The sequence below is a fragment of the Danio rerio genome, chromosome 5 (genome assembly GCF_052040795.2).
Source record: "Danio rerio strain M-AB ecotype USA chromosome 5, GRCz13ab, whole genome shotgun sequence".
In the NCBI taxonomy this organism is placed as follows: domain Eukaryota; kingdom Metazoa; phylum Chordata; class Actinopteri; order Cypriniformes; family Danionidae; genus Danio; species Danio rerio.
The window spans coordinates 26,034,978-26,062,962 of record NC_141025.1 but is presented as its reverse complement, the minus strand read 5'-3'; the positions used below and the strand labels follow the sequence as shown (position 1 = coordinate 26,062,962).

Here is a 27,985-nt window from a genome sequence, read left to right as displayed (position 1 = left end):
TACACAACATTGTGTGGAATGAAAAAGTTCTACAAATGTTAAAGATACTTCACTGAACCACTGAGGCTAATAAATAACTTAGACATTCATCTGGTCACTTGACTGATCTTGAATGTTTTGTCTACATCATTTCTTGCTACTTCAATTGGCATACATCATTTTAGGGTTTTAGGTTACATTGTAACCTGTTGTTATGTTGTGAAATGGGATAAAACTCCCAATTTGTTTTTGTCTTTCACACTAAAGTGACGTTTACTTGCAACTGTGGGCTCTCATGTTAATTTTAGTCTTTGACTAAAGTTCCATTTTGGTTTTAGTCATATTTCTGAATCATTTTAGTTAGGGTTGCATGATTAATCATAATATCATGATATAACAATATTTGTGGCCCATGATCGATCATTAAACATTATCACCATTTTACAGTATAAAGACCAAGCTATTCTTTTATTGGGCGGAGTTTACGAATTGTACCGCATCTCAAGCATGAGGTGACTGCGTTTAGGTTGCAAGGGTTTTTTTCGAGGAATGCAATGTTGATCAGGAAACCTTTCCTGTTCAGTCCAAACCTCCCAAGGTAACACAACAAACCCCATTAACCAGCTTAAAAACATCACAAAGTGGCTGTCATGAGTAGGTTAATGAGCTTAGGAGAATTCTGCTTTACGTTTTTCTATGCATTACTAACATCACTAAAACAGACATTTGTTTTGTAAGTTAACCAAATGTTAGTGGAGATTCAGCCTATTTTTTCTGACATTTTTGCCAGACATAGACAGAAGACACTGTATCCAGTTGTTTCAATGTAAAAAAGAAAATGTTATTGGGGCCCTGTTCACGCGGGCCCAGAATCGTGGTTGTTGCTAGATCGCATACGGTTGGAGCTGGAAGTTAATGAAAATGATTTACCTGTACCACAAAACAAAAACTGCTTCATTTAGAAAGTCATTCAGCGATGTGATTATTTCTTACATCTGTAAGGATGTAATGATACTGTAAATCTGTAATTTCTGCTTATCAGGGAGTTGCATACAACATACAAGATAATGATTTAGAATTCTTCTATGTGAGTTAACATAGCACGGGCGAGGCAGTGGCGCAGTAGGTAGTGCTGTCGCCTCACAGCAAGAAGGTCGCTGGGTCGCTGGTTCGAACCTCGGCTCAGTTGGCGTTTCTGTGTGGAGTTTGCATGTTCTCCCTGCCTTCCCGTGGGTTTCCTCCAGGTGCTCCGGTTTTCCCCACAGTCCAAAGACATGCGGTACAGGTGAATTGGGTAGGCTAAATTGTCCGTAGTGTATGAGTGTGTGTGTGGATGTTTCCCAGAGATGGGTTGCGGTTGGAAAAAACTTGCTGGATAAGTTGGCGGTTCATTCCGCTGTGGCAACCCCGGATTAATAAAGGGAGTAAGCTGACAAGAAAATGAATGAATGAATGAGTTAACATAGCCATGGGACTGAGTGCACGTTTTACAAGATAACCTATTATCATTTACTAGTGATATGTCATTACAATGCGCCGTCTTTAATGAAAAAAACTATATTTTAATTTGACTGTTTTGGTTATTTTTAAGTTTAATTAAAATACACTTGAATTAAACCAAATAATTTTTAGTCGACTAAAATCTTATGAAATTTTGTCGACTATAACTAGACTAAAACTAACATTAGGGCTGCACGATAACAGAATAACTGCTAATCACGATTATTTTGCTCAAAATGTTAATCACAATTAATAATGAAGATCATTTCTTTTCTGTGTGTGTGTGTGTGTGTGTGTGTGTGTGTGTGTATGTGTGTGTGTGTGTATATGAATAAAGTATTTTCTTATCAAATTTCAAATATAAAAAACACAACTTGTAATAAAGTTGGGTAGGGATTAAATACTAAGAATCCGATACTTGTTATATAATTTACATTTCGATTCCTCTTGTCCAATCTCTGCATGCACATTTTTTTCACTCGCTACTCTGCGATGAACTTCGCCGCTGGAGAGCACTTTCAATAATAATCTAAACATTTGTTTAGAGAAGGACCGCAAGATGTACTCAAAAGCATGGCTACATGTTTAAAAAGAAAGATAGTAAAGCTAAATGTAAATACTGTAATAAACTAATAAGTTATAAACGGTGTCGCGACCAACATGACAAAGCATCTGTGGTTGGTTAACAAACTTCATGAATATTGAATTAAAAGAATGGCGTGTTAGGTTCATTGTGCATTTAAGTTTATATTTTTGAGCGTGATGAGCAGTTCGCCATTAGTTTTTATTTCAATACCTAGAGGTAAGACTAAACTGCGCATTCTCTCTGCATCATGATGAGGTTAAAATTGATCAAATCTTAATATCTTCATGCCTTTTTAGGAGACCAGAGCTGGTTGATAGTCTAGTTATCACTTTGTAATTTGTTATTACGTTATTATACCGCAGGAACTGTCAATTGAGATTAATTTTTCAGTAGAGTAATAATACAAGGACTCCAAGCACTACCGGCTTGCCTCTTTATTTCTATTGAAGGCAAGATTATTTTCAGCTGCCCTCCACAGCAGGGATTTATATTAACCCTGAAATGCTCTAGTGCCTGGCTGGCACAGTTTGCACCTGCTGCTTTTTAAAATGCCACAGTGCGCCAAACATAAAGTGTTGACATGTCACACAACCCCTCACCATAATGTTTCTGCTTCTTTCATACCAGATGTGGTACAAAGAATAAAGCCTATTCAGTAAAACCCAGGATATACTCCACTAATATCCATCTACTTTCCATTGTCAGTATTCCTCACGTTCTGCAAGTTCATTTTTGCCCTTGATTTCAGTTAAACTGTAGTCAAACATGTCAACCTATGACAAGTGGCATCCCCTCAACACCTGCAGATCTTGGCGGTCCATGTGATTGATGCCCCTTCTCCATGCTTTGCTTATTTCTCTGGCTGTCAGGGGGTCCACCGAGCGTAGTCACCTCGACCTCAGATATAGATGAGTGGGCTGGAGTCCGTCCTTCCTGCTGAGCCAGGTGTTTAGCTTGGACGTGTACCACAGTTTTGCGGTTTTCAGAAACCCCTCAGTTCCCCTTTTTTACCAGAAGAGGTTAGAGAAAGCGGTGTTCCTGGGTCTCTGGTTTTGTATCACTCTCTCCCTTTGCCCCATACTGGATGCTATCCAGACGTTGGGCTGCACTTTGTCTTCTGGAGGAGGTTTTCATATTATGGCAGTCGTATGACTCATTAAGCCATCTGAAGTGTAAGCATGTGAGGAGGCAAGACTGATGGCAAAAAAAAAAATGCTTAGGACTTCTTGCATTTATTTTTCATTTATAAAAGGGGTTCAGAGCATAACAAAAAAAAAAAAAAAAAAAAAAGATTATAAAACGTGTGTTGCCCGGATAACCTCAAAAGAAAAGTATTGCATATAAATGTTTTTTAAAGGCATCTATGGAGCTATAAATGTTGTAGGGACAAACCCCTATGTTTGTAGCAATAATGCTATCTTTATATCTTAGTTTTTCTCAATTGCTTTAGCTCAAATATCGAGTGAAATTGTTTAATTTTCAAAACAACATGTTTAGATCTCTGAAATATTAGCTTATTGTTCACTTCAGATTCATTCTTTCATTTTCTTTTCGGCTTAGTCCCTTTATTAATCTGGGGTTGACACAGAGGAATGAACCACCAATTTATCTAGCAAAATGTTTTACGCAGCAGATGCCCTTTCAGCTGTAATCCATCACTGGGAAACACTCATACACACTCATTCACACACATACACTACAGACAATTTAGCTTACCAATTGACCTGTACCGCATGTCTTTGGACTTGTGGGGGAAACCGGAGGATCCGGAGGAAACCCACGTGAAGGTGGGGAGAACATGCAAACTTCTTGCTGTGAGGCGACAGCACGGCCTACTGCGTCATTGCGTCACCCTCACTTCAGATTGGCATTACTTATTGATTTAAGCAAATTGCAAATGCTTTGGCACATGTCTGCTAACAGTAAGTGCAATTTTTTGTAGTTTGGACAAAATTGAATATGGCTTGTTGATCAAAATTTAAGTCAATTCTCATTTAAACTTACATAAATTCTCAAACATTTTCCATTGTGTAAGCCATCACACTCAAAACCGTTTACTCAATAATCAAACATGCACATGTTTACACCATAAATATCTGATATTGACATTGTTTGTGATGTCTTATGAATTGGTAAATGATATTGCCCACAGCACAATTACTACATTCACAATCCTGAACTGCAGTAACATGCTTGTGGAAAAGCAATTGTAAAAAGTGTAATCTCTGGAAAGGCCAACAAGAGCAACAGAATGTCCACCGAGAATATGGATGGTATTTTGTAGCGTTTTGTGTGTATTTGTGGTAAAGAAATATGAAATATACAATAGAGCAATTGGACAAGCAAGATTGCACTTTAAAACATTTGTACACAAATAAATGTAGTGTATAAATACAAATGTTCATTTATTTTTTTCTATGTACTATTGACTCTTCAAATATCAGCTTTTTTGGTTGACTGTCATGGTAATAATAATAATTTTAAAAAAACTAATCGTTTTGAGCAGTGACCCACATGACAAATACACTTTTCATATTTTGGTGGCTTTGACCAAATTAGTGACGCATTAACTAGGTTTTGAAGCATGGGTTTAATGTTTTGGCAAGTAACTACATTTTGCAGATGTGCTATAAAGTTCAGAAATTCCAGTTAACAGTTTTAAGATTTTCACTCACAGTTTAGAGAATGTTAAGTCTGTTTTAAAAATAAAATTGCCAAAGCAATTGGGAAAAACTGTATTACTCTAAGCTAATATGCAAATTTTATGTTAGAATAAAATTGTCTGCCTATTAAAAATGTATTAATTTTGGTTCTCTCAAAAGACAATAATGGACAATTCTTAGAATAATTTTACTGTAAAGATTTTTTTATTTATTATTGTAAAGTGTCAACAATCATATTAATTTAACTTTAACATCAAGTAAACTAACATAAAATAATTTAAAGTAACATAGCTATGTTTTCACGCACTTTAAATCTTATTATTATCTTACAATAGTAATACCCCTGAAATGTAATTGATTAATTTATTTATTCATTTATTTGCAGCGTTAAATGGTTATATTAATATGGAAAAGACTTAACATCTGTGAAACCCTTTAGATTATCAAATGTGCTTCAGACAAAGGAAAAGTTTTCTTTCAAGAACTAAGAAGTTATTCTCAGTGAAGAAATGCTCTTTTGGATCCTTCAATAAAGATTAATTGGAAATGTTTCTAATCAAGGCAGATTCTGCTGTGGCAACCACTGATAAAGAGGTGAATAAGCCAAAGACAAGCAAGTGAGCTTCTAATAAATTTATGACCAAATGCTGTCACACAAATGTTTTCAAGATAAATTTGAATAAATTGGCATCACAGTAACAATAATATATCTCAGATGTCCTAATATTTCTCTGGAGAAATAAAATGTCCTAACATTTGTTTGGAGAAGAAAAAACTAATAAACAACTAATAACAGAGTAAGAAAGGAGTAGATTGATGGTAATATAACTTCACGTTAACTTTTGATTGCAAACTTTTATCTTAGTCATTTTATAGTTTAAGACCTAACATATCTAAGATAAGGAGACGAGCACAATTGCTGAAGAGAAAGATCCCAAAGACGCCAATTAGTTGTGTTGCTTTGAGAAACCGTTAAAATGTCAGAGCAGTGAATTTGCTTATTAGTGTTTCTGGCTCTCTTTGTGTTTTTTCATATGAGCCCAGCATAAATCCATGTGTTTCATGTCTAAAAGTTTTCACTGGGAGAGCAGGGAAGGGGGAGTGCTGGATGAGATGACACACACACACATATAGGGAGAGAGAGAAGGAGAGAGAGAGAGAGAACTGGGCTGGGTGAAAAATAATACACGGGCTGTGGGACTCGAGGCGACTATAAAACCGCTTTCTTTCCCATTGTGTTGATGTAGCCTAGTCAAGAAATGTACAGTATCGTCCAGACAGGGACGCAGATGGAGGAGTGAGGCGGGACCGGTTTGTGTGGGTGCTGAGAAACGTTTGTCTTGCGGTTTGCGAGCAAACTTTGTGAGATTTATTTGTGGCGGGGTCTGCCGATGACAGTCCTCTGAAACTTTGACTCTCGTGCTTAAGAGGCAACAGTGCACATAAACAAGCCTTTTATTATTTTAATGCTCGAAAAAGAGACGGGAGTTCAGAAATTAGTCTTGGGAGTCCTCTAGTCACAGTTTAGAGATAAACGGCACAATATTAAGAGTGGTATTTTGCTGACTAGATTACCGTTGACGCGGCTGAAATGGGAGCGCGTGACGGGCGCTCGGTGTCTGCGGTTCACCGGAGCTCTTTCCTCCTGTGGGCACTGCTGCTGCTGATACTGGGGCTGACCTGCGTTCAGGGGACCTGGGGACCCGGTGTTTACAAATACCAGACCGGGACAGCGCTCCACAAAGATCAGGCGAAGAGGTAAGCTTTAATGACATGACAGAAGTACCTGTTGTAGAGCAGCGAATTTGAAAAAGTTGTTAGTTGACGTTTTTGTTGCAATTCATGTTGTTGTTTTTGATTTCTGAGAACTTTTTACATTTTATTAATTCCTATGTTGATATTGACACTTGGAAATGAGATGTTAGCTGTTAACTGGTTCAAGCTGGTCCTGTCATGCAGACCACTACAAGACCACTTTGGACCACCAGCAGGTTAGTGGCTTAGTGAAACTGGAAAAATAACCAGCTAAAAACTGGGATTTTGTTCCAAAATACAGACACCAGTATTTTTAACAGTAGGAAACACTGCAACGTGTACTGAAACATTTCTTGGTAAATGTCTTTGTGAAGCTTGCTGTTTATTGTTTGTTTCCAACTCAGTTTGTGCTAGAATGTGATTGTTAAATCCCCCACTCAAAGTACTGTAACAGTGCTGTTGTGTGCCTGACAGTCTGTTTCCTCTTTCCTGTGATGGAGAAACACCCATCTCATCTGTCCGTATGTTCATCTATGCTTTTTCCTCTAGTTTAAACGTGCAGAAAGTAGATTTGTAGCACTGTCCGGATTCATTGAAACTCTCCCATTCATAAAGATAGAAGGCATTTGAAAGATTGCATGTTCTAAGCAAACCTTAATCAGACATCACTTTTATCAGTATATCATCTTTTTTCACAGACCTCCTTGAATGTATGTGTTTAATTGGTTTTTTGAGACATAACAAGGCAAGACATTAGACCAAACATCCAAGATCTAAGCCTTCTACTTTTATCCAGACCACATCACCTTGGCTGACCTGTGACAGCAGCTTATGGCCTTGATCTGACCCTCGTCTCTTGGTGTAAATATTTACTCATTGTGTGTAAATGTCTAAGAGTTGTTGAGGGTGGGATGTGTAGTGGGGTTTCTCTGAAGTACGCAGGTGTGGAGGACTCTGCACTGATGGTTTGATCTCTCACCCCCTCCTCCCGTCAGTCACAGACTGATGAAACAGACGGTGTTTACTAAACACATGCAGCTGCATCGTCTGCATGCTGCGAGAGGGAAGTTTATTACACTTTCTGATGATGCAGAGAGGAGAGCTCCCAGACATCTTTGAGTGCTTTTTTTTCCTATTGAGAATAGATTTTATTAAACCATGTTAACATTAAACCTTAAATAAGATTCAGTTTGTTCATGAGTGTTTCTCTTTAATATCTTATTTTTAAAAAAATCCCTAGACGAATTCTTAAAAAATATATAATGTAGTAATATTTTCACTTGATTGAGGAAATAAAAGTTCATCTGGCATATTTCCTTTTTTTAATTTCCTTCTTTATCATTCCCTTGTGTTTTGGTTTAGTAATTTCACTTTAATGGCTTGAAAATAAAACATGTCAGTAACTAACTAAGAACCTTTTCATTGCAATTAAAGTGAAATTACTAAACCTAAACACAGAAGACTGTTAAAAATATCTAATAATTTCGGACTGTCTTCATAGAATATACTTTTACTACTATACTGTAAAGGGGAGGCATGGTGGTGCAGTGGTAGCATCGTTGCCTCACAGCAAGTAGGTTGCTGGTTTGAACTCCTGCTGGGTGAGTTGGTGTTTCTGTGTGGAGTTTGCGTGTTCTCCTCATGTTGGTGTGGGTTTCCTCCGGGTGCTCAGGTTTCCCCCACAATCCAAAGACATGCGCTATAGGTGAATTGAAAATACTAAATTGGCAGTAGTGTATGTGTGTGAATGTGTGTATGAATGTTTCCCAGTACTGGGTTTTAGCTGGAAGGGCATCCTCTATGTAAAACATATGCTGGATAAGTTGGCGGTTCATTCCCTGATAAATAAAGGGACTAAGCCGAATGAAAAAAAAGTAAATTAATTTTATTGCATTCACTATCGTAACTAAAAGTACAATTTTATCAAGTGCACAGTCATGTTTGTGTTGTAAATCGATTAAAACCACAAGCAATTTTCTGCCATCATAAAGCCTTTCGCATGCACTTATGTTGTCTAACTTCAGAATGACTAAATTAAATTTGAAATCGTTGACTGAAATTAAAAAACCTGACTGGCAGACCCAAATTATTTGGCTTTAGCTTAGATTTATTCAGCATTTCTATGTAATCAAAATCCTTGTAGCCCTGCAGTAGCACACTTGCTCTGAAAAATGCACGTTTAATCTCTAATATCTGACATTATCTAATGCTACGCAAACTTTTACAGTGCATCTTTTAAAATGGCACATATAAACATTTTGTATTGTTACCTGCCAATCATAGAGAATGGTGTACTTAGTTTCCCACAATAAAGAATAGAAAAACAGTTCCTTCTGTTTCCCACTGTATCACTGAGAGAGCCTAAACAGGCCTATGAACCCGCTGCCATAAATCATAATTAACCCCGATTCACATCCTAACCTTTTACCTAACCCATTTTGCATATAACCGAGACAATGGCGGTAACAAAAATGTCCTGAGAAAATACTCTTAAGAATATCTGTCTAATTAGGGGCCTGTGAAGGCAATCGCAGTCGGGGGTTAAGTCAGCAGATATTTCCTGTTCTGCTCGGCTTCATTGCCCAGGAAAGCAGCGCTCAGGGTGGGAGTGTGAGACTCGGGGCCCCAGAGGGACCCTTAGCTGCTGACCCATCAACACCAACAACATACCTCCACCTCTGTCCTCTTTCCGCCTCCACGAAAGTGCTGATTCTTTGATGCTCTGCGGGTTATACACACTACATGTTTTTGTTTGCCTGATGTGTTTTTCTTGACTTTATTGCAAATGAAATAGGACTTTTTTTTGTTATATCTACTCCATGAAACTGTATGTCATGAAGAATAAATGTTGCCCAAACTGAAAACAAATGCTGTAACACTTGATGTCAGATATAAATCAGAATCGTCGCTCAGTGTAAGAGCTTTATCCTCAGATCAATCAGTCAAGGAGTCTGTTTCACTATAGGGAGATACTTAAGGGAAGTATGCACTGATTGTCTCCATGATCTATGGGTGTTTCTATGTGTGCACTCACTCATCCATATCATCCGCTTCAGGGCTGTTTATCCCATGAGGTCGGTCCTTAAATCCGACTTTGGAGAAGAACTGTCTCCCACCACGGCCTTTGACCTGTCCTTTGAACCGGTCTTCAGCAAATCTCAGGGACAGAAGTGGATTCCTGCTCATTTCTGCTTTTCTTTGTCATTCTTTCCATTCTTTTTTCTCTTTTAGTGCTTTTTGATGCTTTCTTTCAGCAGGCCATTAATCTTCTTCATTCCTCACTGTTTTGCCTAGTATTGGACATCGTGAACGTGCCCTAATTGGGTTATCTTACCCCCCTAGTGCATCCCAGGAGGGCCTCATTACTGACCCAATGATGAAATGCTCTCTTTCCACCCCTCCTGTCCAGCTGCCACAACTCTCCTTTGTGTTCCTGTTCAAACTTAATTTATTTGCCTCCAGAGTCAATAATCTTTGTAGTCTGTGTTACATTGCGGGAGTCAACATTTGCGTCTCAGAGTTGTCAGCTAGCGTTCATGCCTTAAATGAAGCATGCTGTTTTCCCCCTTTTGTCCAAAACAAGACAGTTTCATGATCGTTCCTCTGGTTTGTACACATGTGTGCATTTTGCTGCTTTTATTTTATGGCTTTAGCTTTTTTGCCTCTTGCTGCGTGCAGAGTTGTGCTCGGTCCAGCTCTGTGTGATTCCTGCCATCCCTTTCTGATTTGGTTTGTGTCTCCCTTGCAGTCTGTGCTATGATCTGTGCATATCGCTGAGTTATTTATTAGGATTCTGGTCCCATGTGTATGCAGGGAAGAGAGTCAGCCTTTGGATCTGTTGGCCAAGTGAATGTTGATTCCAGTGAAAATGTACTATTGCTAGGCTGTTGAAAGCTTTCACACCTTTTAACATGACTTGCATTACCTACCGCACATCTGAGAAAAAAATAAAACGGTTTTAAAGTGAAACAAACTTTTTTAAACAGACCGTTATATACAATGCTATAATCTATCACCTTGCAGTTACCATATATCATAGGTCTCAAACTCGATTTCTTGAGGGCTGCACATCTGCACAGTTTTGGTCCTACGCTAGTCAAAAACAGCTGATCCAAATAATCAAGGTGTTCAAGACTATTGTAGACTATTAAGCAGGTGTGAGTTGGAGGTGGTTGGAGATAAACTATGCAGAGCTATGGCCCTCTAGAAATGGGATATATGCACACAGGCTTTTAATTTCTGTCAGCAAGCCCCCGGGCTTCCACTTAATTGTCATCACAAACAAAATCGCCACGTTTAACATCTGATTTCTTTTGAAAAACAGTGATCTTCACTGCCTGGCTGAGATATCATAAAAAGTGGGTATCAGACCAAACAAGAAACACTGCATTAAATTATATTATTCCACGGCATGTCTTTCAAATATGGAAGTTCTATTTACCTACGTTTAAACGGTCTTTCATCTCTTTTATGCTTTAACAACCAAATAAATGCCTCAGTCTATTTAACTGATTATATATTTAAAATGAACCTTATGAAATTGAAAATAGTCACATAAAGCTTTCACCAGAAGTTTATTATTGGCTGAAAAACACTAGCTGTGCTTATAGAGCTAAATAGAAAAGACTAGGTAAAATAATTTAGCAGATACTTTTAAAACTTAATAAAAGTGATTCACTTAAATTGTACTACAATTGACCATGTAGATGAAAAGTTTTTAAGAACTTTTTCAAAAAGCTAGCTAGAACACTGGGTGAAATGCCACTTGCCAGTGTGATGGCGTAAATCTTAAAGGACAGTTAATCTAAAAGTGAAACTTGTCTGTTAATTCAGGCCGTACTCACACTAGGTACAGTTGCCTCGAACTGAGACAAAACATGCTTGTCCCCCCTCTCGTCTCTCACGACGGCCTGCTCTCACACCACAATTGGGCCTGGACACGCTTATGTCATCGATGCTGCGCTGTTCAGTGAGAAGCGCTCTCTCACTCAGCAGCACAGTAGAGATTTCTCTGGTTAGATCGTTTCAGTCGGTTTGATATGCAGTTACATGCAGTCAAATATTTCGCCAAACAGTCCTTAGGGATGCGGTGACACGCATATTTCGTCGAACAGATCCGCCACTTTTGGCGCTCATAAACAACCATAAAGCCTTCGTGCTGCATGAATGAGAAGGTCTGCTGAAGGCGCGCAGCTGTCATGCAGAGAGGAGTTTGCGTCTTTAATAAACTACGGCAGTATGCATTCACTGAACAGTAAGAATGATAAATAAACCCATATGAAACAGTCCCTTAAAGTCACGTCTCTCTTTTAGTTTCGGGCTTTGGCGCGGTACGTTTGTAGTGTGAGTGCAAAACGCGAAAAAAAAAAGCCCAAGTGAACCGCGCTCAGGCCCACCTCTTCCAACCGGGCCAGGGTCGGCCAAGGGAACCGTGCCTGAGACTCACACTTCAGTTCACACTCACACTTCTCAAACGATCCGGGAAATGGGCCTGGGCACGGTTCGGATAGCATAGTGTGAGTACGCCCTTACTCTCTCACTCATGCCGTCCATTATGAAGGTTTTTTTTCTTAAGGTAAACAAAAAAGAACATTTTTAGCTGAAAGGTGTCCTCTGGTGTCCATATAATGGAAGTCAGTGGGTGCAATCACTTTAAGAGTCAAAAACATGAGCATGCAAAAAATAATTAATATCCTTAATTAAAGCTCACAATGGTGCACTGAGGTCTCATAAAGTGAAACATCTTTTGCATCTTTATTACCTGTTATCTTCAGCCTGGACTAACAGTTCTGAACATGTACACTGAAGAATGCTCTATATGAGCATCTTGTCACATAATGACGTATTAATCATTGGTGCAACCAACCTCACATGTGAGCTGACGCACTTGATCTGCTTTTCCAGTATTGTGCTGAACTGTTCTAAGGACATGTATGAACTCTAAAATAATCATATCGCCAAATCAGAGAATGTGTGTAGTGAACAATGGTTCTTGATGGCTCTTAATATCTCACATATCTGAATTTTTTTAAGGCGCAACAATAAACGGAACTGTTACCGTAGTGAGAACTAGAGTGTGGGTTGATAACTGGGTTGCATAATGACCCCTCATAAACGCTTTGTGAAGCAGAGATGCTAGATTACAGGAATAATGGCTGTAAGTACTGCTCCTCCTTTTTAACCCCCTTGCCCTGAGGTTTAAATCTGGATCAAAGTAGACTTTAGCTGCCTTTGCCACAATCTCTCTGTTTAGAAAGCAGGCGAGGGGTCATTTCCCATTGAAAGGCTATTGTGCTCCCTATAAATCCTCTCATTAGTTCATATAGAGCTGGACTTGATCCAGAATGGTCCCGTTTCTGTTTCGATCTACAGAATGCCATGCACTGTGTGACATTTTAAGATGGAATCTGTATTTTTGTATGGTTTTATGAAGTAAAGATTTGTGTATAGGAGATAATTGACTGTCTTTTTTGGGAAAGTACCAAATGAAGTCAGGATCAGATTGGAGGGGAGGGGGTGAATGATCTGAACAAATCACACTGTTCACCAAGCTGGCATTGTGGTTTGGGGGGCAGTGTGGGAACTGTTCTGATGGCTGTGCTGCTCTAGATCTGTATCTGCTTGGACGCCTCCTCCTATGGGCCGTTTAGCTCGTTTCCGTGCCTGTTCAGACTACGTTGCAGATTTGCAGGCTACAATGATCCTTTATGAAGACAGTCAGGGTGATGGGGTTCAGCACAAGTGAAATCATTACAAAGTATGGGAGCAATTACATGTGATTGTTTTTTGGTCAGGTGAATTTACATGATTTAGTCTGTTGACAGATATGATGTGAAGATCGTCGCAGATTAATATTTTGGCATCATTTACTCAACCTCATGTCATTCCAAGCCCATGAATTTAGTTTTTGTTTAAACAAAAGTTTGGGTAAGTAGCTTCAAGCTTCAAAAAGCATTTTATTTTATTTTATTAATTTTTATTTAGTTATATTTTATTATTCTATTTTATTTATTTATTTTATTTATTTAATTATTTATTATTTTATTTTATGTTATTTTATTTTTTTTAATTATTATTTTTATAGATTTTTTATCATTTTATTTTATTTTTATTATTATTATTTGTTTTAGTTATTTATTGATTTATTTATTTTATTTATGATTTATTATTATTTTGTTTTGTTTTTGTTTTATTTTATTTTATTTCTATTATTATTATTATTTTATCTTATTATTTATTTATTTTTATTTTATTTTATTTATTGTTTTATTTTATTTTATTTTTATTTTATTATTATTGTATTTTATTTTGTTTTATTTCATTTACTATTATTATTTTTCTTTTCTTTTTAATCAAATTTTATGTTGTTAATTTATTTTATTTTTTATAATTTATTATTATTTTTATTTTATTTATTATTATTATTATTATTATTGATTTTATTTTTATTTGTTTTATGTATTATTACTTTATTGTTTTATAAATTTTTTTGTTATTTTATTCAAATTTTTAAAATTATTTTATTTTATTATTTATTTTATTTAGTTTTTATTATGATTTGTTATTATTTTATTTTATTTTATTTTTTAATCTTAATTTAAATTTATTTTATTTTCTTTAATTTTTTATTTAAATTTATTTTATTTTGTCATTTTATTTTATTTTTTTTTATTTATTTAATTTGTTATTATTTTTATTTTATATATTTATATATTTTTATTTTATTTAATAATAATAATATTATTAATTAATTAATTAATTAATTACATTTATTTTTAAATTTTTTTTTACTGCGTTGCTTTGCAAAGGTATGTTTTCGTTGATATAAATGTCAACAACCGCAGGAACAGGCCTACTCTGGTAAACTGTTTGTAATGACTTCATTTTTTTGAACAGTTGTATTTATGGTTGAGTGTGGATGTTTGAATGAGCATTTCAGTGTTTCCAAGAGAAGGGCAAGGGTATGATTTGTGGTTCTAAATTGAAAAACAAGCATTTGACAAAAATAGGCCCGCGGTGTTCTGTTCAGCTGTGGCCAGACAGGCCTCTGTGTTTGTGTGTCCAGTCTGTGTGTGTTTGTTGGCTGAGCTGAAGCAGTTGGGCAGGTAGTGACCGGATAAGCCTGTGGTCACCACTGCTCTGTTCCAGTCCCGGGGCCCTCGACTCAAGCAGGGCATGGAAACCACCTAAAATTCGCAGGCGTTTGGGAATTTCTGGCATATTTGAGGGCTGGTTCTGTGGGCCACCGTTTTAGCAGGTTCTGGGAAAGGGCTGGGAAGCGGCACATGTGTTAATGTGTTATTATGAAAATAGCTTCACGTTAGGCCCCAGGTTACAACATACTAGTGAATTACATACATTTAATGCATTTTTACTGGCATCTCACCATCCATCTATCCAACAAAAAAATTGGGTCAAAATAATGCAAAAAAGTTATATGCAAAAATAATAATAATAAAAAAATGTCCGCCTATCATCCATCCAAAAAGTTATTGTAGTTCATCCTTCCATCCATCCATCCATCCATCTATCCATCCATCCATCCATCCATCCGTACATTCAAAAAATAATTAGTCTATCCATCCATCGGTCGTACATACAAAATAAAGTCTATCTATCCATCCCTCCATCCCTCTATCTATCTATCTATCTATCTATCTATCTATCTATCTATCTATCTATCTATCTATCTATCTATCTATCTATCTATCTATCTATCTATCTATCTATCTATCTATCTATCTATCTATCTATCTATCTATCTTTCTGTCTGTCTGTCTGTCTGTCTATCCATCTATCCATCTGGACATTCAAACAGTTATTGAAGTCTATCCATCCATAGACTGTAAAAAAATATGAGCGGAGTATCCGTGATGTCACCATTAGTCAATTAATTGTTTCAGTTACTTCCGTGTTACTTCACGAGGCAGAGCGGGATGTTGCCGCCTGATTCATCCATCCATCCATCCATACATCCATACAACCATACATACGTACAACTATACATGCATACATCCATCCATCCATCCATACATACATACAACCATCCATACATAAATACATACATACAAACACAGACACATTAAAACCAGGGTCATATGAAACTCAAATGTTAAAAACAAAACCATACAAAAAGTCCTTATTTTAGTATATATTCTTAAAATTCATAAATAACATTAGATTTTGACCACTAAACTAGAAAATGTTCCCAGTTTACATGTCAGTAAATGTGATCAAGTTACTCTTAGTGTGGTCAAAAGCACAAAATGATAAATCTTTGAAATACCCACACACACGCACGCAATTCCACAAACACACAATCTGGACTAATACAGGTAGTGATTGTTGCTGATTACTGTGCATGCATGGCACTCTGTCTTGTTTTCCTGACGTGTGATCATAGCTGTGCATACGCCGAGCCATTGATAATAACCACCAAAGTATAGTAGATATAATGACCTCCATATGTTACACGTGCATTAACCCTCTTTGAATTCTGCTCCACATCTCTTTGACTTATGTTTGCTCAACTTGAAGCATAATGGTTCACACAAAGGTCTGCTTGATGTGAACTTATCAATGGCTCTTTGTTTCAAGTCATTCTGTGTAAAAATCATGAAGGAGCTCAGGGAGAAAGAGATCTGATTGGTGTTTCTCTTCAAACCCACGTTCATTCCTTTCTTTTGTGACTTCTGGCATGTGCAGAGAGAGCCTGTGCTTTGGCTGTGCAGCTTTATTTTGCTTTTCTATGTTGCTTTCCCTCATATCCTCCGCCCTGCCTCTAGTCTGCTCCTCATCAGGGCTGGATTTGCCACTGGCTTTCCAATTAGAAAGTTCCACATTATGTGGAACACATTTAATGATTACTATACTGTTGCAAACTTTCCAGATTACTTTTGTCTTCCAGGCTTGTTTCACTTGTTTGGATTTTCTGCTTAATAATAACAGGACTGTGACTGAAACCATACCTTGATTGGCTTTTTGTGTTTGGTCTGTGTTATCATGCCTGCATTAAATTTATGGTGGTCAGTATTTTGTATATAAGATATTTTTGGTGGTTAAGGCTGCTTTTAGATGCTTTCAAACTGCAGCCCTAAATTTTTCCCAAATTTGACTAAGATCTGTTTTGTTCATAACAATGTAAGCAGCACAAACCAAATCGAATCTGATCATTTCTATTCTGAAATGGGCAGACTTTCAATCCAAATTAGATTTTTTGTGAATTTCTATGGGGAAAAAATTAAATAAATTATTAAATATATTACAAACTAGTTTAATTCATATGTGTATACAAAATCAAACAAAAAGTTCTCAGGGGTAGCTTAAGTAAAGGTTCAGGACACCCTGGAGAACTTTTTTTTTATATTAACAGATTTGTGTGTGTTGAGCATCAGTTAAGACAATGTTAGCACCTGTCAGCTTTAATTGTGGGGAAAACTGGATAATTTTGAGCTTTTGTCAGCTAATTTCAGCTTCCGGGTTTAAAATGAATTTTGGGGCGGGATCAAAATCGGCGACGTAGCAAAGTACCGCAAGTGCAATGATGACGCGTCGGTTTCTCATTATTATTCAAAGCGGAGTTTTCTTATCCTATATGAAAAGCCGGCTGCTTAATTATTCATGAGAGCAAGTGCTTTCCGAAGGCAGACCTGCCAGTTTCAAGCAAGCTGTGAGACACAGACCAACGGGACGCAGTAGCCGTTCATGAAGGCTCGTATGCGTTTGTTTCCATGATCCACGGGGTTTGTTGCATGTTTTTTCTCCGCGATCTTGTCAGGGCCGATCATACAGCAAAGCTGTGTGTGTGCTGCAAGCATTTTTGTCGGGAGAGCAGTGCGAGAATTGAAGATTGGCGGACGTTGATTTTATCAGGAGTTCGTTCACATTCAGACACATCGCCGTGCTGCTGTGTTTGCCTAAATCCTCTATATTACCAGCAGGGCTAATGGTTAAAATAGACAGGTCAGGAGACCTGCTGCACTAAGTCTGCATTCAAGATCTATAATTTAGACACGGGGATCGAGGGAGAATCCTCATTTATAGTGTTTACATGAACACACTTATCTTTATTATGATATAAATTGTGGTTATGTGTATATGGAATTACGAATAACAAATGTAGCACGGCATTAATTTACTGTTTATTTCTTTGCATTTTAACTTTGTAAACTAAAAACTCATGCGTCTCCTCACGGTTTGTGTCTCAGTTTGTGAGCTAACTGTCAACAACAGTTGTTCGCTCCCCTTCTCCCCTGCTGGCCACGCCCACTCCTGCCCGATGCTTGCGGAGCTCCACGCCCATTAATCATGCATCTTTTGAAAAAATTCTGAAGTAGACTTTAACCGAAAGTGGGGGGTGTCATGGCCCTTTAATGTGTCGGTGCTCGTTGGGTAAGGAATTCATCCAAATAAACAGCGAAAGTAAGTCCAAGGCACTCGGAAAATGTGGAAAAAATATAAAAAAGCCTTTATTGACATGGCTATTCCTTAAAACTGCGCCCTATGTGTTTCGGCAAACACTTTCTTTTATGAGGTTAACCGATCTCAGGTTTGTCTGGAGTTTCTTTTGAACTCTATGATCTCAGGTCTCATTAGTAAGCAAGTAAGTAATGTGTATTTATATAGCGCGTTTATTGTGTATGGTCATACACCCAAAGCGCTTCACAATCATGAGAGGGGGTCTCTCCATACCACCATCAGTGTGCAGCATCCACTTGGATGATGCAACAGCAGCCACAGGACAAAAGTGGAGTGGAGAGACAGTGATACATCCAATTTGGTGGATGGGGATGATTAAGAGGCCATGATCGTAAGGGCCGATGGAGGGAATTCGGCCATAACACCAGGGTTACACCCCTACACTTTAGTACAAGTGCCATGGGATTTTTAATGACCACAGAGAGTCAAGACCTCGGTTTAACATCTCATCAGCAGGATGGCGCCCACTGACAGTATGGTGTCCCCTTCACTTTTACTGGGGTATTAGGACATACTACAGGTTAAACGCCCCCTGCTGGCCTCACTAACACCACTTCCAACAGCAACCTAGTTTTCCCATATGGTCTCCCAATCCAGGTACTGACCAGGCTCAGCCCTGCTTAGCTTCAGTGAGTAACCAGTCTTGGGCTGCAGGGTGATATGGCTGTAGCATATATAAAAATTACTAAAATAATATAAAGGACACAAGGTCATCTCAACAATCATTATTAATTCAGCATTGAAAGAGCAAAAATGATTATAAAATAAAAAAATGACAAACGTGTATGTTTATGTACATTTATTTATTATTAAATCACCTTTCTTCCCCATTCTGATGCTCGGTTTGAACTGCAGCAGATCGTCTTGACCACGTCTACATACCTAAATGCATTGAGTTGCTGCCATGTGATTGGCTGATTAGAAATTTGCATTAACAAGCAGTTGGACAGGTGTACCTAATAAAGTGTAATAAACACTTTTCTGTGTAAATAAACACTTTTTTTCCAAACTATTTTTAAAGTTAAAAGATGTTGGAAGAAAGATCAGGCTCTCGTTATGCAATTCAAAAGCAGAAATAAATGAAAAACACATGAATTACAAAATACAGAAAACTGTAAATTTACAGATGTTTTTCACAGTGCATAGATGATATGAACATCCACACAAAGAAATCACTTCCAATCCAATACTCTGAGTGTAAATACGGCCTTTTAAAACACAGCCAAATCCAACTGATAGCTTGTGCCCACTTTTGTAAGACCCTTTGAGACACTGTTTGGTATAATGTTACTTTTTGTATTTAAATGGTGGATCAGATGAAATGGGCACCTGATTCAGCGCGTGTTAAGCCGTTTTTAAAGTGGCTCAAAATGTTTCCCAGCTTTTCCAGCTGTGTGAAGTAAAGCCCTGATAAAAAGCAGCACAAAAGAGCCAGTCTTTCTCCCGGGGACTGTGCCTCTGCTCCACTTTTGGCTCGAGTTTCGAAAAGCTGTCTTAAATCTAGACGAGAAGCCCACACGCTCACACACCGAGCAGCATCCCCCTCCGTGACTTGACCTGCTTGTCAGGCACGTGCACACATAGGGCTCAACCTGTGCAGTGCACATGCCCTTTTTAGTCTTGGATAGAAAGTGCCCTTCCAAAATGATCAAAAGTGCCCCCGCCCTTCAGTAGACCAAAATGATCAAAAGTACACCCTCGGTCCCGCCCTTCAGTAGGCGCGCGACAACACCGCTCTTCAGAACGCGCGCAACAACAACAACTCCCCCCCCCCCCCCCCCCCCGCTCTTCAGAACGCGCGCAACAACAACAACCCCCCCCCCCCCCCCCCCCGCTCTTCAAAAAATTTCTCCTGCACATGCCCTTTGGATGGTCTCTGCACGGCACTGCTGCTTGTAGAGCTGCGGAAAGAATAAAAATGGGCGGATGTTGCTAGCGAAATACCGCAAAGTAAACACCACTGACAATGCTCTCCTGCCAGCCCCACGGGTCATTTAACCTGCGCAAACACCATAAAGAGCTTTCAAAAGGGATGGTTAGACTGGTGAAGGACAGGCATCCCACAAATCACTAATCACCTTTGCAGTTTGTGTGTGTTGGATTAGATCGTTTTATGTCCAGCTATGTGAGTGTGTTTTGTTACTAGAACCATCTAATGCATGATGCGACCTCAGAAATAAAGGTACAAAAGCTGTCACAGGGGTGCACTGTAAATAATTTCCTTTAGTTCTTTTAGTACTTTTCTTATAAGGTCAACTTCAATATCAATCAAATCGACTAAAACTATTAAGTTAGACTTTGCATAACTAAAAAAATGTGGATGAAACCCGATTAACTTGTTTAAAAGTAAAAGTAACATTAAAACATTTGTAGTCATGTCTTTTTGTCTTATTTTTTTTGCAGTTTAAGAAGGCATTACTACAAATGTTTTCATTGCATGTTACTTTAACTTTAAACATTTTAATTATTTTAAATATTGTAATGACCTGGCCCACATTACTATAGGTAATGCCAGGTGCATCATGGGAAATTGTTTAGAGGTATTTTATGTGTTATTATCAGTTCAATTCAATTCATGTGTGTTTCTATAGCGCTTTTACAATGTAGAATGTGTCAAAGCAGCTTAACATAGAAGTTCTAGTAAATTGAAACTGTGTCAGTCCAGTTTTCAGAGTTGAAGTTCAATTCACTTCAGTGTGGTTTAATTTTCACTGCTGAGAGTCCAAACACTGAACAGCAAATTCATCGATGTGCAGCACCACAAGACCCAACCTAGCAATACATGAATACATGAGTTGTTTTCTTATAAACTTTATGCATGTTTATGTTTTAGTTGGCTTCTGTGTTTTAAGCCCAATATTTCCTTGGTTTAGAACATATTGGTCATTACCATCAACAAGGGTGGTGTGCAAGGGATGCACCCCAAGGGCATGGTCCTAAGGACTGTTTATGTTTGGAGCTCAGAATAAAAAGGAACTTAACAGTGCTGCCTCCTACATACTTATTCTGGCAGATTGCTGACAACAGACACTCAGGGTCATGCAGTGTATGGGACATGAGTGTTCTTCTCTCTAACACGCTAGGAAACTAAGTTTATTCATTCATTCATTTTCGGCTTAGTCCAGGGTCGTCTAAGCGGAATAAACTGCCAACTTATCCAGCATATATTTTACGCAACGGATGCCCTTTCAGCTGCAACCCATAACTGGGAAACACCCATACACTCTCATTCTCACACACACACACACACGCACAACGGACTATTTAGCTTACCAAACTCACCTATAGCACATGTCTTTGGACTTGTGGGGTAAACCAAAGCGAAACATAAATTTATACGCCATAAATTTTAGTCAGTTTGATTAATATTGAAGTTGAGATGACTGGAAAAGTTGATTTGATTTAACTAAAAAGGCAGCAATAACTTTTTACAGTGTGGTACCTTTTCAAATGGTACATGTTTTTTATCTTAAGGGTTCATATTGGTACTTTCAAGGTACTTTGAAGTATACTTTGAAAAAAGTATTTCCAACGGAGGGCAATAAAATGGACATAAATCTGATTTTCATGTTCTCTCTGTTTTAGGAACTGGTGTCCGCATACCGTGACTAAGACAGTGACGTGTCAGGTGCAGAATGGCACGACTCTCCAGAGAGTCTATCAGACCTGCAGGTGGCCTCAGGGTTGCAATGGGGGAAGGTGAGTTTATTATTAGCACGCACTCAATATATCATATTGGGGACCTCCCATTAGTCACTTTCACACATGCTGCTTGGGCAATAAATTGAATAGGCATTCTTCTTTTCAGAGGTCATGTTTTAGGGCGACAGAACACTATTAAAGGGGTCATGTTATGTTTTTTTTAACGCTGCAAATTCCTTTATTGGTGTTTGAGCAGGGAAGAGATTGTCAAAGTTACACAGCACAAAGTCCACTCAAAGGCAGAAAGGTTATACTTTATTTTAAGTGTCCTTGTTATAGTGTAGCTTTTAATTTAACTACTGAGTAATGTTAATGAACTAAATGTACTTACTATATTGTTAGGGTTAGATTGAGGGTTAAGTCTGGGTTATTTGAATGTAATTTTGCATAAAAACTGTAATTACTATAGTAGGTACCTGTTAGTGGGAGTGATTCTCTATATCAGTAAACACTATTTTGAGACATCGCTATAAACACTACTCAGTTGTAAAAGTACTATGTTGTTTGCATTTCCAAGACATGATTTTGACATAAGCTTGCATATCAGTTGCACTGACATATACCTTAGTTTAATAAACCCTTGACATGCTGTCTGACAACCTTAATGTGCTTTTTTTTTCTGGAAAGCTAAGAGATTCACTCAAGAACAGTATGTTTTGCTTCTACATAAAAATGGGCATTGACATCATGGTATAATAAATAATTGATCTGTGTTTTTATAAGCTGATTCTTGAAGCATAACATGGCATGCTTTTCAGCAATAATTGACCTGCTTCATTGATAATGGTAGTTAAGTGATCCTTTGTTGGTCAGATGGGAACATACTTTCAGATAGTCTTACACTGTGTGTGTGTGTGTGTGTGTGTGTGTGTGTGTGTGTGTGTGTGTGTGTGTGTGTGTGTGTGTGTGTGTGTGTGTGTGTGTGTGTGTGTGTGTGTGTGTGTGTGTGTGTGTGTGTGTGTGTGTGTGCGTTTGTGCATGCGTGTGTGTGTGTTGCAGTTATCGTACTGTAGTTCGGCCATCCTATAAAGTTGTGTACCGCACCATCACCTCTCTGGAGTGGAAGTGTTGTCCTGGATTCAGCGGATTGCAGTGTGAGGAAGGTAAGGCTGATCAGACATATCAGTTGCAGGTCAATACAGAACTTTACACAGTAGTTAAAAAAGCAATCAGTTAGTGCTAGGGAAATCACTGAGCTTCACAGTTTTCAAACTCATTGCATAAAATAGTTAAAGCGCTTATTTGAAAGGCAGCTAGGCTAGTCTATTTGATCATAAATGTCTTTTTTTGTAATATGTTTAATCTAATTACTTTATACGGATCTTTAATTTAGTTTTCTGTTAACAAAAATATAAAAAAACGATTTTACAAATTCTGGCAAAATATTTATTGAATATTGCATAGTGAGTGATTGTAAAATGAATAAAAACTTGTATAAAATTAATTGTATGAGCAAAAATTTTTGCTAAAAGGTTAAATGTTATTTAAAGGTGAATTTTCAAAGGTTAATAAAATATTAAAAACAGATTAAAATGTGTTAAACAGGTTTTAAAGGAATGAAAAAGAAAAGAAAGACAACAGTGTGATCTGTCGGACTTGCACAGTGCTCATTCAGTAAAGGCACAGCTAAACAGATGTGTTTTCAGTCTTGATTTGAATGTGCTTAATGTTGGAGCACATCTGATCATTTCTGGAAGCTGATTCCAGCAGCGGAGGCCACAGTAGCTGATGGCAGATTCACCATGCTTTGACTGAACTCATGTAGTTTCAAGTTTATATGATCCTAAAGAACTGAATGATCTATTAGGTTTGTATTCAGTGAGCATATCTGTAATGTATTGAGGTCCTAGGCCATTTGGTGATTTATAGACTAGCAATCATACTTCAAAATCTATTCTGAGTGTAACTGGGAGTCAGTGTAAAGAGCTGAGGACAGGTGTGATGTCCTCTGATTTTCCGGTTCTGGTCAGAATCCTGGCAGGATCGTTCTGGATGAGCTACTTTTTTGTCTGACTGTATTTTGGGAAGACCAGGGATTAGTCCATTACAGTAATCCACACTGCTGGTGATAAAAACATGAACAAGTTTCTCTCGGTCCCTACTGGAAACAAAGCATCTAATTCTTGCAATGTTTTTAAGATGATAGTATGTTGATTTAGTAACTGCTTGCTTTGACATGACTGAAGCTCAGATCTGACTCCAGAATAAACAAGACCTTATTTTTTGTTGTTTGAAAGAATGAATCTGGCTCCTCAGTGCTACCAGAGAGAGAGAGTATGTTTCCTCGTTTACTTGGCTGCATGCACTAGAGAGTGTGAAAGCATCTATGTAGCATTTCATCATTCTGCTCACTGGAAAAATTCGCTGGAAAAAGCTCCACGACATTGGAAACTGCTGTCGCACTGCTGAGATATTAAAAAAACATTAAATAAATAGTAGCATCCCTACTTTTAGTAAATAACCCCCAATCTTACTCATTGTTCAAAACTAGACATGATCTGGGAATGGGAAATGATCCACAAGTGTTTGGAGTCTGCGTGGTAGCCATATTTGTTATTTAATGTTTATACAGGCTTACACAAAAAGACCACCACACAACTAATGTCCTGCCCTGGCTGTGGTTTACATCTCACTTTGACTTCTTCGCGTCCGTTGTTTGTAAATCATGTTCCACTGTCAAGAAAGCAAATAGTGGAGAAGACAAAAGAAGAGAAACAGGATGGATGGCTATTGTGAGGTGTGTATGTGTGTGTGTGTGTGTGTGTGTGAGAGTGAATGTGATTAATGTGAGCGCGTGTCTCAGCTGTGTTTGTGTGCTGTTTCTGGCTGCTTTGCTCTATGTAAGTGTGTGTGTGTTTGGCTTGGTTCTCTGAGTGTCAGCCAGAGCCTCATTGTGAGTCGTGCTGGGAGTAACTGCGAGGACCAGCCAGCAGCCATGAGACTCCACTATCCTTTCCGAATCAACACAGGTCTTTTGTGATTTGGCCAAAAGGTGGGCTCTCTAAGCCGTTGTTTGAAGCAGCTGTACCCATTGACCCACTTGTACTTTTTTAACTGTGTGTGGACTTTTTTTTAAGGCTCACTAAATGATTTAATGTGGCTTGCTTGGGTGGCAAGTCTTTATTTGAGTTTTAATTTACTTTTATATAGAGTTTTGGCTTTAATGTGTCTTGTAATATGCTGAAAGGGTTCTTAATGCTGTACAGAGTCTCTCATGTGGTGTGTGTGTGTGTCTGTGTGTGTGTGTGTGTGTGTGTGTGTGTGCGCGCACTAAAATGTCAAGAAGTAGCTGTGCACTACTTCCTGTCAGAAAGACAGTTTTCCTGTCAGAAAGTTTTTTTAGCCCACAGCCAAAAGTTTTGTACATCTGGAGATCTTTTTCTTCAAAAAATTGGAAGCATGTAAATAAATAATTTCAATAATTTAACCAGGACGTCACAGTGGTAAGGTGGATAGCACGATCGCTCTACAGCAAGAAGGTCACTGGGTCGAACCCCGGCTGGGTCAGTTGGCATTTCTGTGTGAAGTTTGCATGTTCTCCCTGTTTTCGCATGGGTTGTGCTCCGGTTTCCCCCACAGTCTAAAGACATGCGCATGGGTGTTTCTCGGTGTTGGGTTGCGGCTGGAAGGGCATCTGCTGCGTAAAACATATGCTGGATAAGTTGGTGGTTCATTCCACTGTGGTGACCCCTGATTAATATGGGGGCTTAGGTGAAAGAAAATGAATGATTTAAATAATTAAACCATAAAACACTTATTAATGCTCCAGTTTCCCCCACAAGTTCAAAGAAATGCAGTATACGTTAGTTTTACTTTCCAAAACGAATCCTCATTGCACTTAGCAAGTTTACATTGATAAAAAGCTTGTTAACAAGTTTTTAATGATTAATAAAGGAATTTTAATGCTTTGTTTTATTATTTCGACCTCATTTACAAGTAGCAGGGTATTTACAGCTACTTAATATTTCTGTCAATTTGCATCCTGTCCATTTGTGACCCCTAGCAGCATAGTCGCAAACTGCCGTTACTCCTAAAAACATGTTCATAATCCCTTAGTGCCACAGTGGTGCCACACACAGGAGTAATGGTCTTTTTGAAGTGTGTACGTGCTTGTATAAGTTTATTTTACTTTTAAAAACTTCTCAACAATTGCTCATATTATGAAAATTTGATTTTTACAAAAAAAAATTTAACATTAATTTAGTAAAATGCAAGGGCATTGACATGTGACCTAGTAAATATTAGCTGTGCCTTAGTAACAGCTTTGACTTTACAATCTTCTTTATTTTGGGATTACCACTCCTGATTAGTAGTTGGTAAGTTAGTTAGAAATTTCCCTTGCAGCATACACTCACTGAGACTTCTGACATTACACATTTGGCATTTAATAAATAAATCATTTAAAAAACATGGCACCCCTACTCTAAATAAATATCCAGTCTACTGGCCATCAACTGCTTCAAAGAGAGGAGAAATTTTAAAACTTAATTGCTTGAGGTACAAATAATACTTTTGTCCTATTTCTTGCACATCTGGGAAAACAATATCGACGTCCTGATGGTAACAGTTGGAAGGTGTACGATAACGGATGTTTTTCATTACAATCATGATAGCCTTATTTAGTACTCGTTCTTTGTGTATTTACCATCAATACTCTTTAGTCTTATTTCCAACAACTTACTGGCTGTTGTTACCGCCTTACGCAGTGACCTCTTCTGGGCCTCAGAAGAATTTCCATACTAACAGATCACAAAAAAATGTTGCAATACTTTCGATAAAAGCAAAATAAATCATGGTCAACAATGTGTTGTCAACATTAAATGACAAAAGTTTCTTTACACTTATATAACATACATCTAATACACTTATGTATATAAAGGTGATTCTCTACATTAATAAAGATGTTATTCTATTCTATTGCTATTCTAGCAACACCCCTGATAAAAACAATTACATCAATATGATGAATTGATGTTTATTCAGTGCTCTGATGAATGCAGCAATAACTTACTCTCCTTAGATTGTTCCAAACATGCAGAAATATATGCCCAAATGGGAATTTGTGAATATATATGCAAAATTTCAAGCACTGTTCACTGAAAAGCTTACTTCTATATCCCAATATAAAATATTTTGTAAGATTCATAAAAAGATTCATTAAATAAATACAATGCTAACTTTTGTTAATAGTGCTTTTATCTCATTGTTTAAGTAACAGCATCAACTAAGTTTAATCGATTAGAGAACCCAAATTTATAATTGCACTAATACTTCCTTATTTCAAATAAGTTCACCATCATATCTAAATAGGAAACCACACCAGCAACCCACAACCACATACCAACCAATAAAACAGCTCTTCCTATATTCACACAATTACATACCCCAAAGGCAGCAGACATCCATGAAATGCGAGATAAATTGGGTGAATTAAATTCAGTCTGTTCCTCATAAGAGAGGGATGATGAAATTGAGAGAGGATACCGCCTTAAGTGGGACGCTATGAGGCCTGTGAACACTAATGTCTTATCAGTACCACATGAGACGAACTCAGATCACAGACACCCCTGAGTGGAACTGACAGCTCTGTTCGCTCTCCCTATGACACCACAGTTTAGAGTGCGCTTCAGCACCCTCAAGATATCACTCGCGTCATCTAACCGAAACTAAGAGCATGTTGTGTGTGCGCGAACGTTTATTAGTGTCTGGCGTAGCAGAGAGCATGGAGAATGAGCTTTATCCTCCCATACAGTATATACAGTGCCATCCAGATCACTCCCTGCCACAATTTATTTTTTTATTATGTAAATGAAGCAATAAAGATAAAGGGAGTAAAACCAATTAAAATGTGCAAAGCAAGTAGTATTGGAGCAAAGCAAAACAATGTACACAAACATACAAGAATATACACATATACACTACCTCACAAAAGTCTTGTTGTCAATCCCAGTTGCAAGAGGTACAAATAATAACTTAATTTACAATTGATCATTTGGAAAAGTGTCAGACATTAGATTTTTCTGATGAATCATCTGTTGAACTGCATCCCAACCACAAATACTGCAGAAGACCTACTGGAACTCACATGGACCCAAGATTCACACATAAATCAGTTAAGTTTGGTTAAGGAAAAATCATGGTTTGGGGTTACATTCAGTATGGGGGGCATGCAAGAGATCTACAGAGTGGCTGGCAAAATCAACAGCCTGAGGTATTAAGACATTTGTGTTGCCCATTACATTACAAATCACAGGAGTGGGCAAATTCTTTAGCAGGATACATCAGCCTCCACATCAAAGTTCCTTAAAGCAAAGGTCAATGT

At 37.8% G+C, this 27,985-nt stretch overlaps 1 protein-coding gene across 8 annotated transcripts in view; it reads left to right on the top strand.

Annotated features, from left to right (window-relative positions):
- The first annotated feature begins 5,971 nt into the window (after window positions 1-5,971).
- emid1 (EMI domain containing 1) overlaps window positions 5,972-27,985 on the top strand; it is a 126,699-nt gene continuing 104,685 nt past the window's right edge. For all 8 annotated transcript variants that reach the window (XR_015491203.1, XR_015491202.1, XR_015491205.1 and 5 more), the window contains exons 1-3: window positions 5,972-6,486; window positions 21,547-21,660; window positions 22,663-22,766. Coding sequence is in view for 4 of the 8 variants with exons in the window: in XM_087253492.1 (XP_087109618.1) it covers window positions 6,320-6,486; window positions 21,547-21,660; window positions 22,663-22,766 (385 nt within the window). In the remaining 4 variants the exon portion in view is untranslated. The remainder of the gene's footprint in view (window positions 6,487-21,546; window positions 21,661-22,662; window positions 22,767-27,985) is intronic.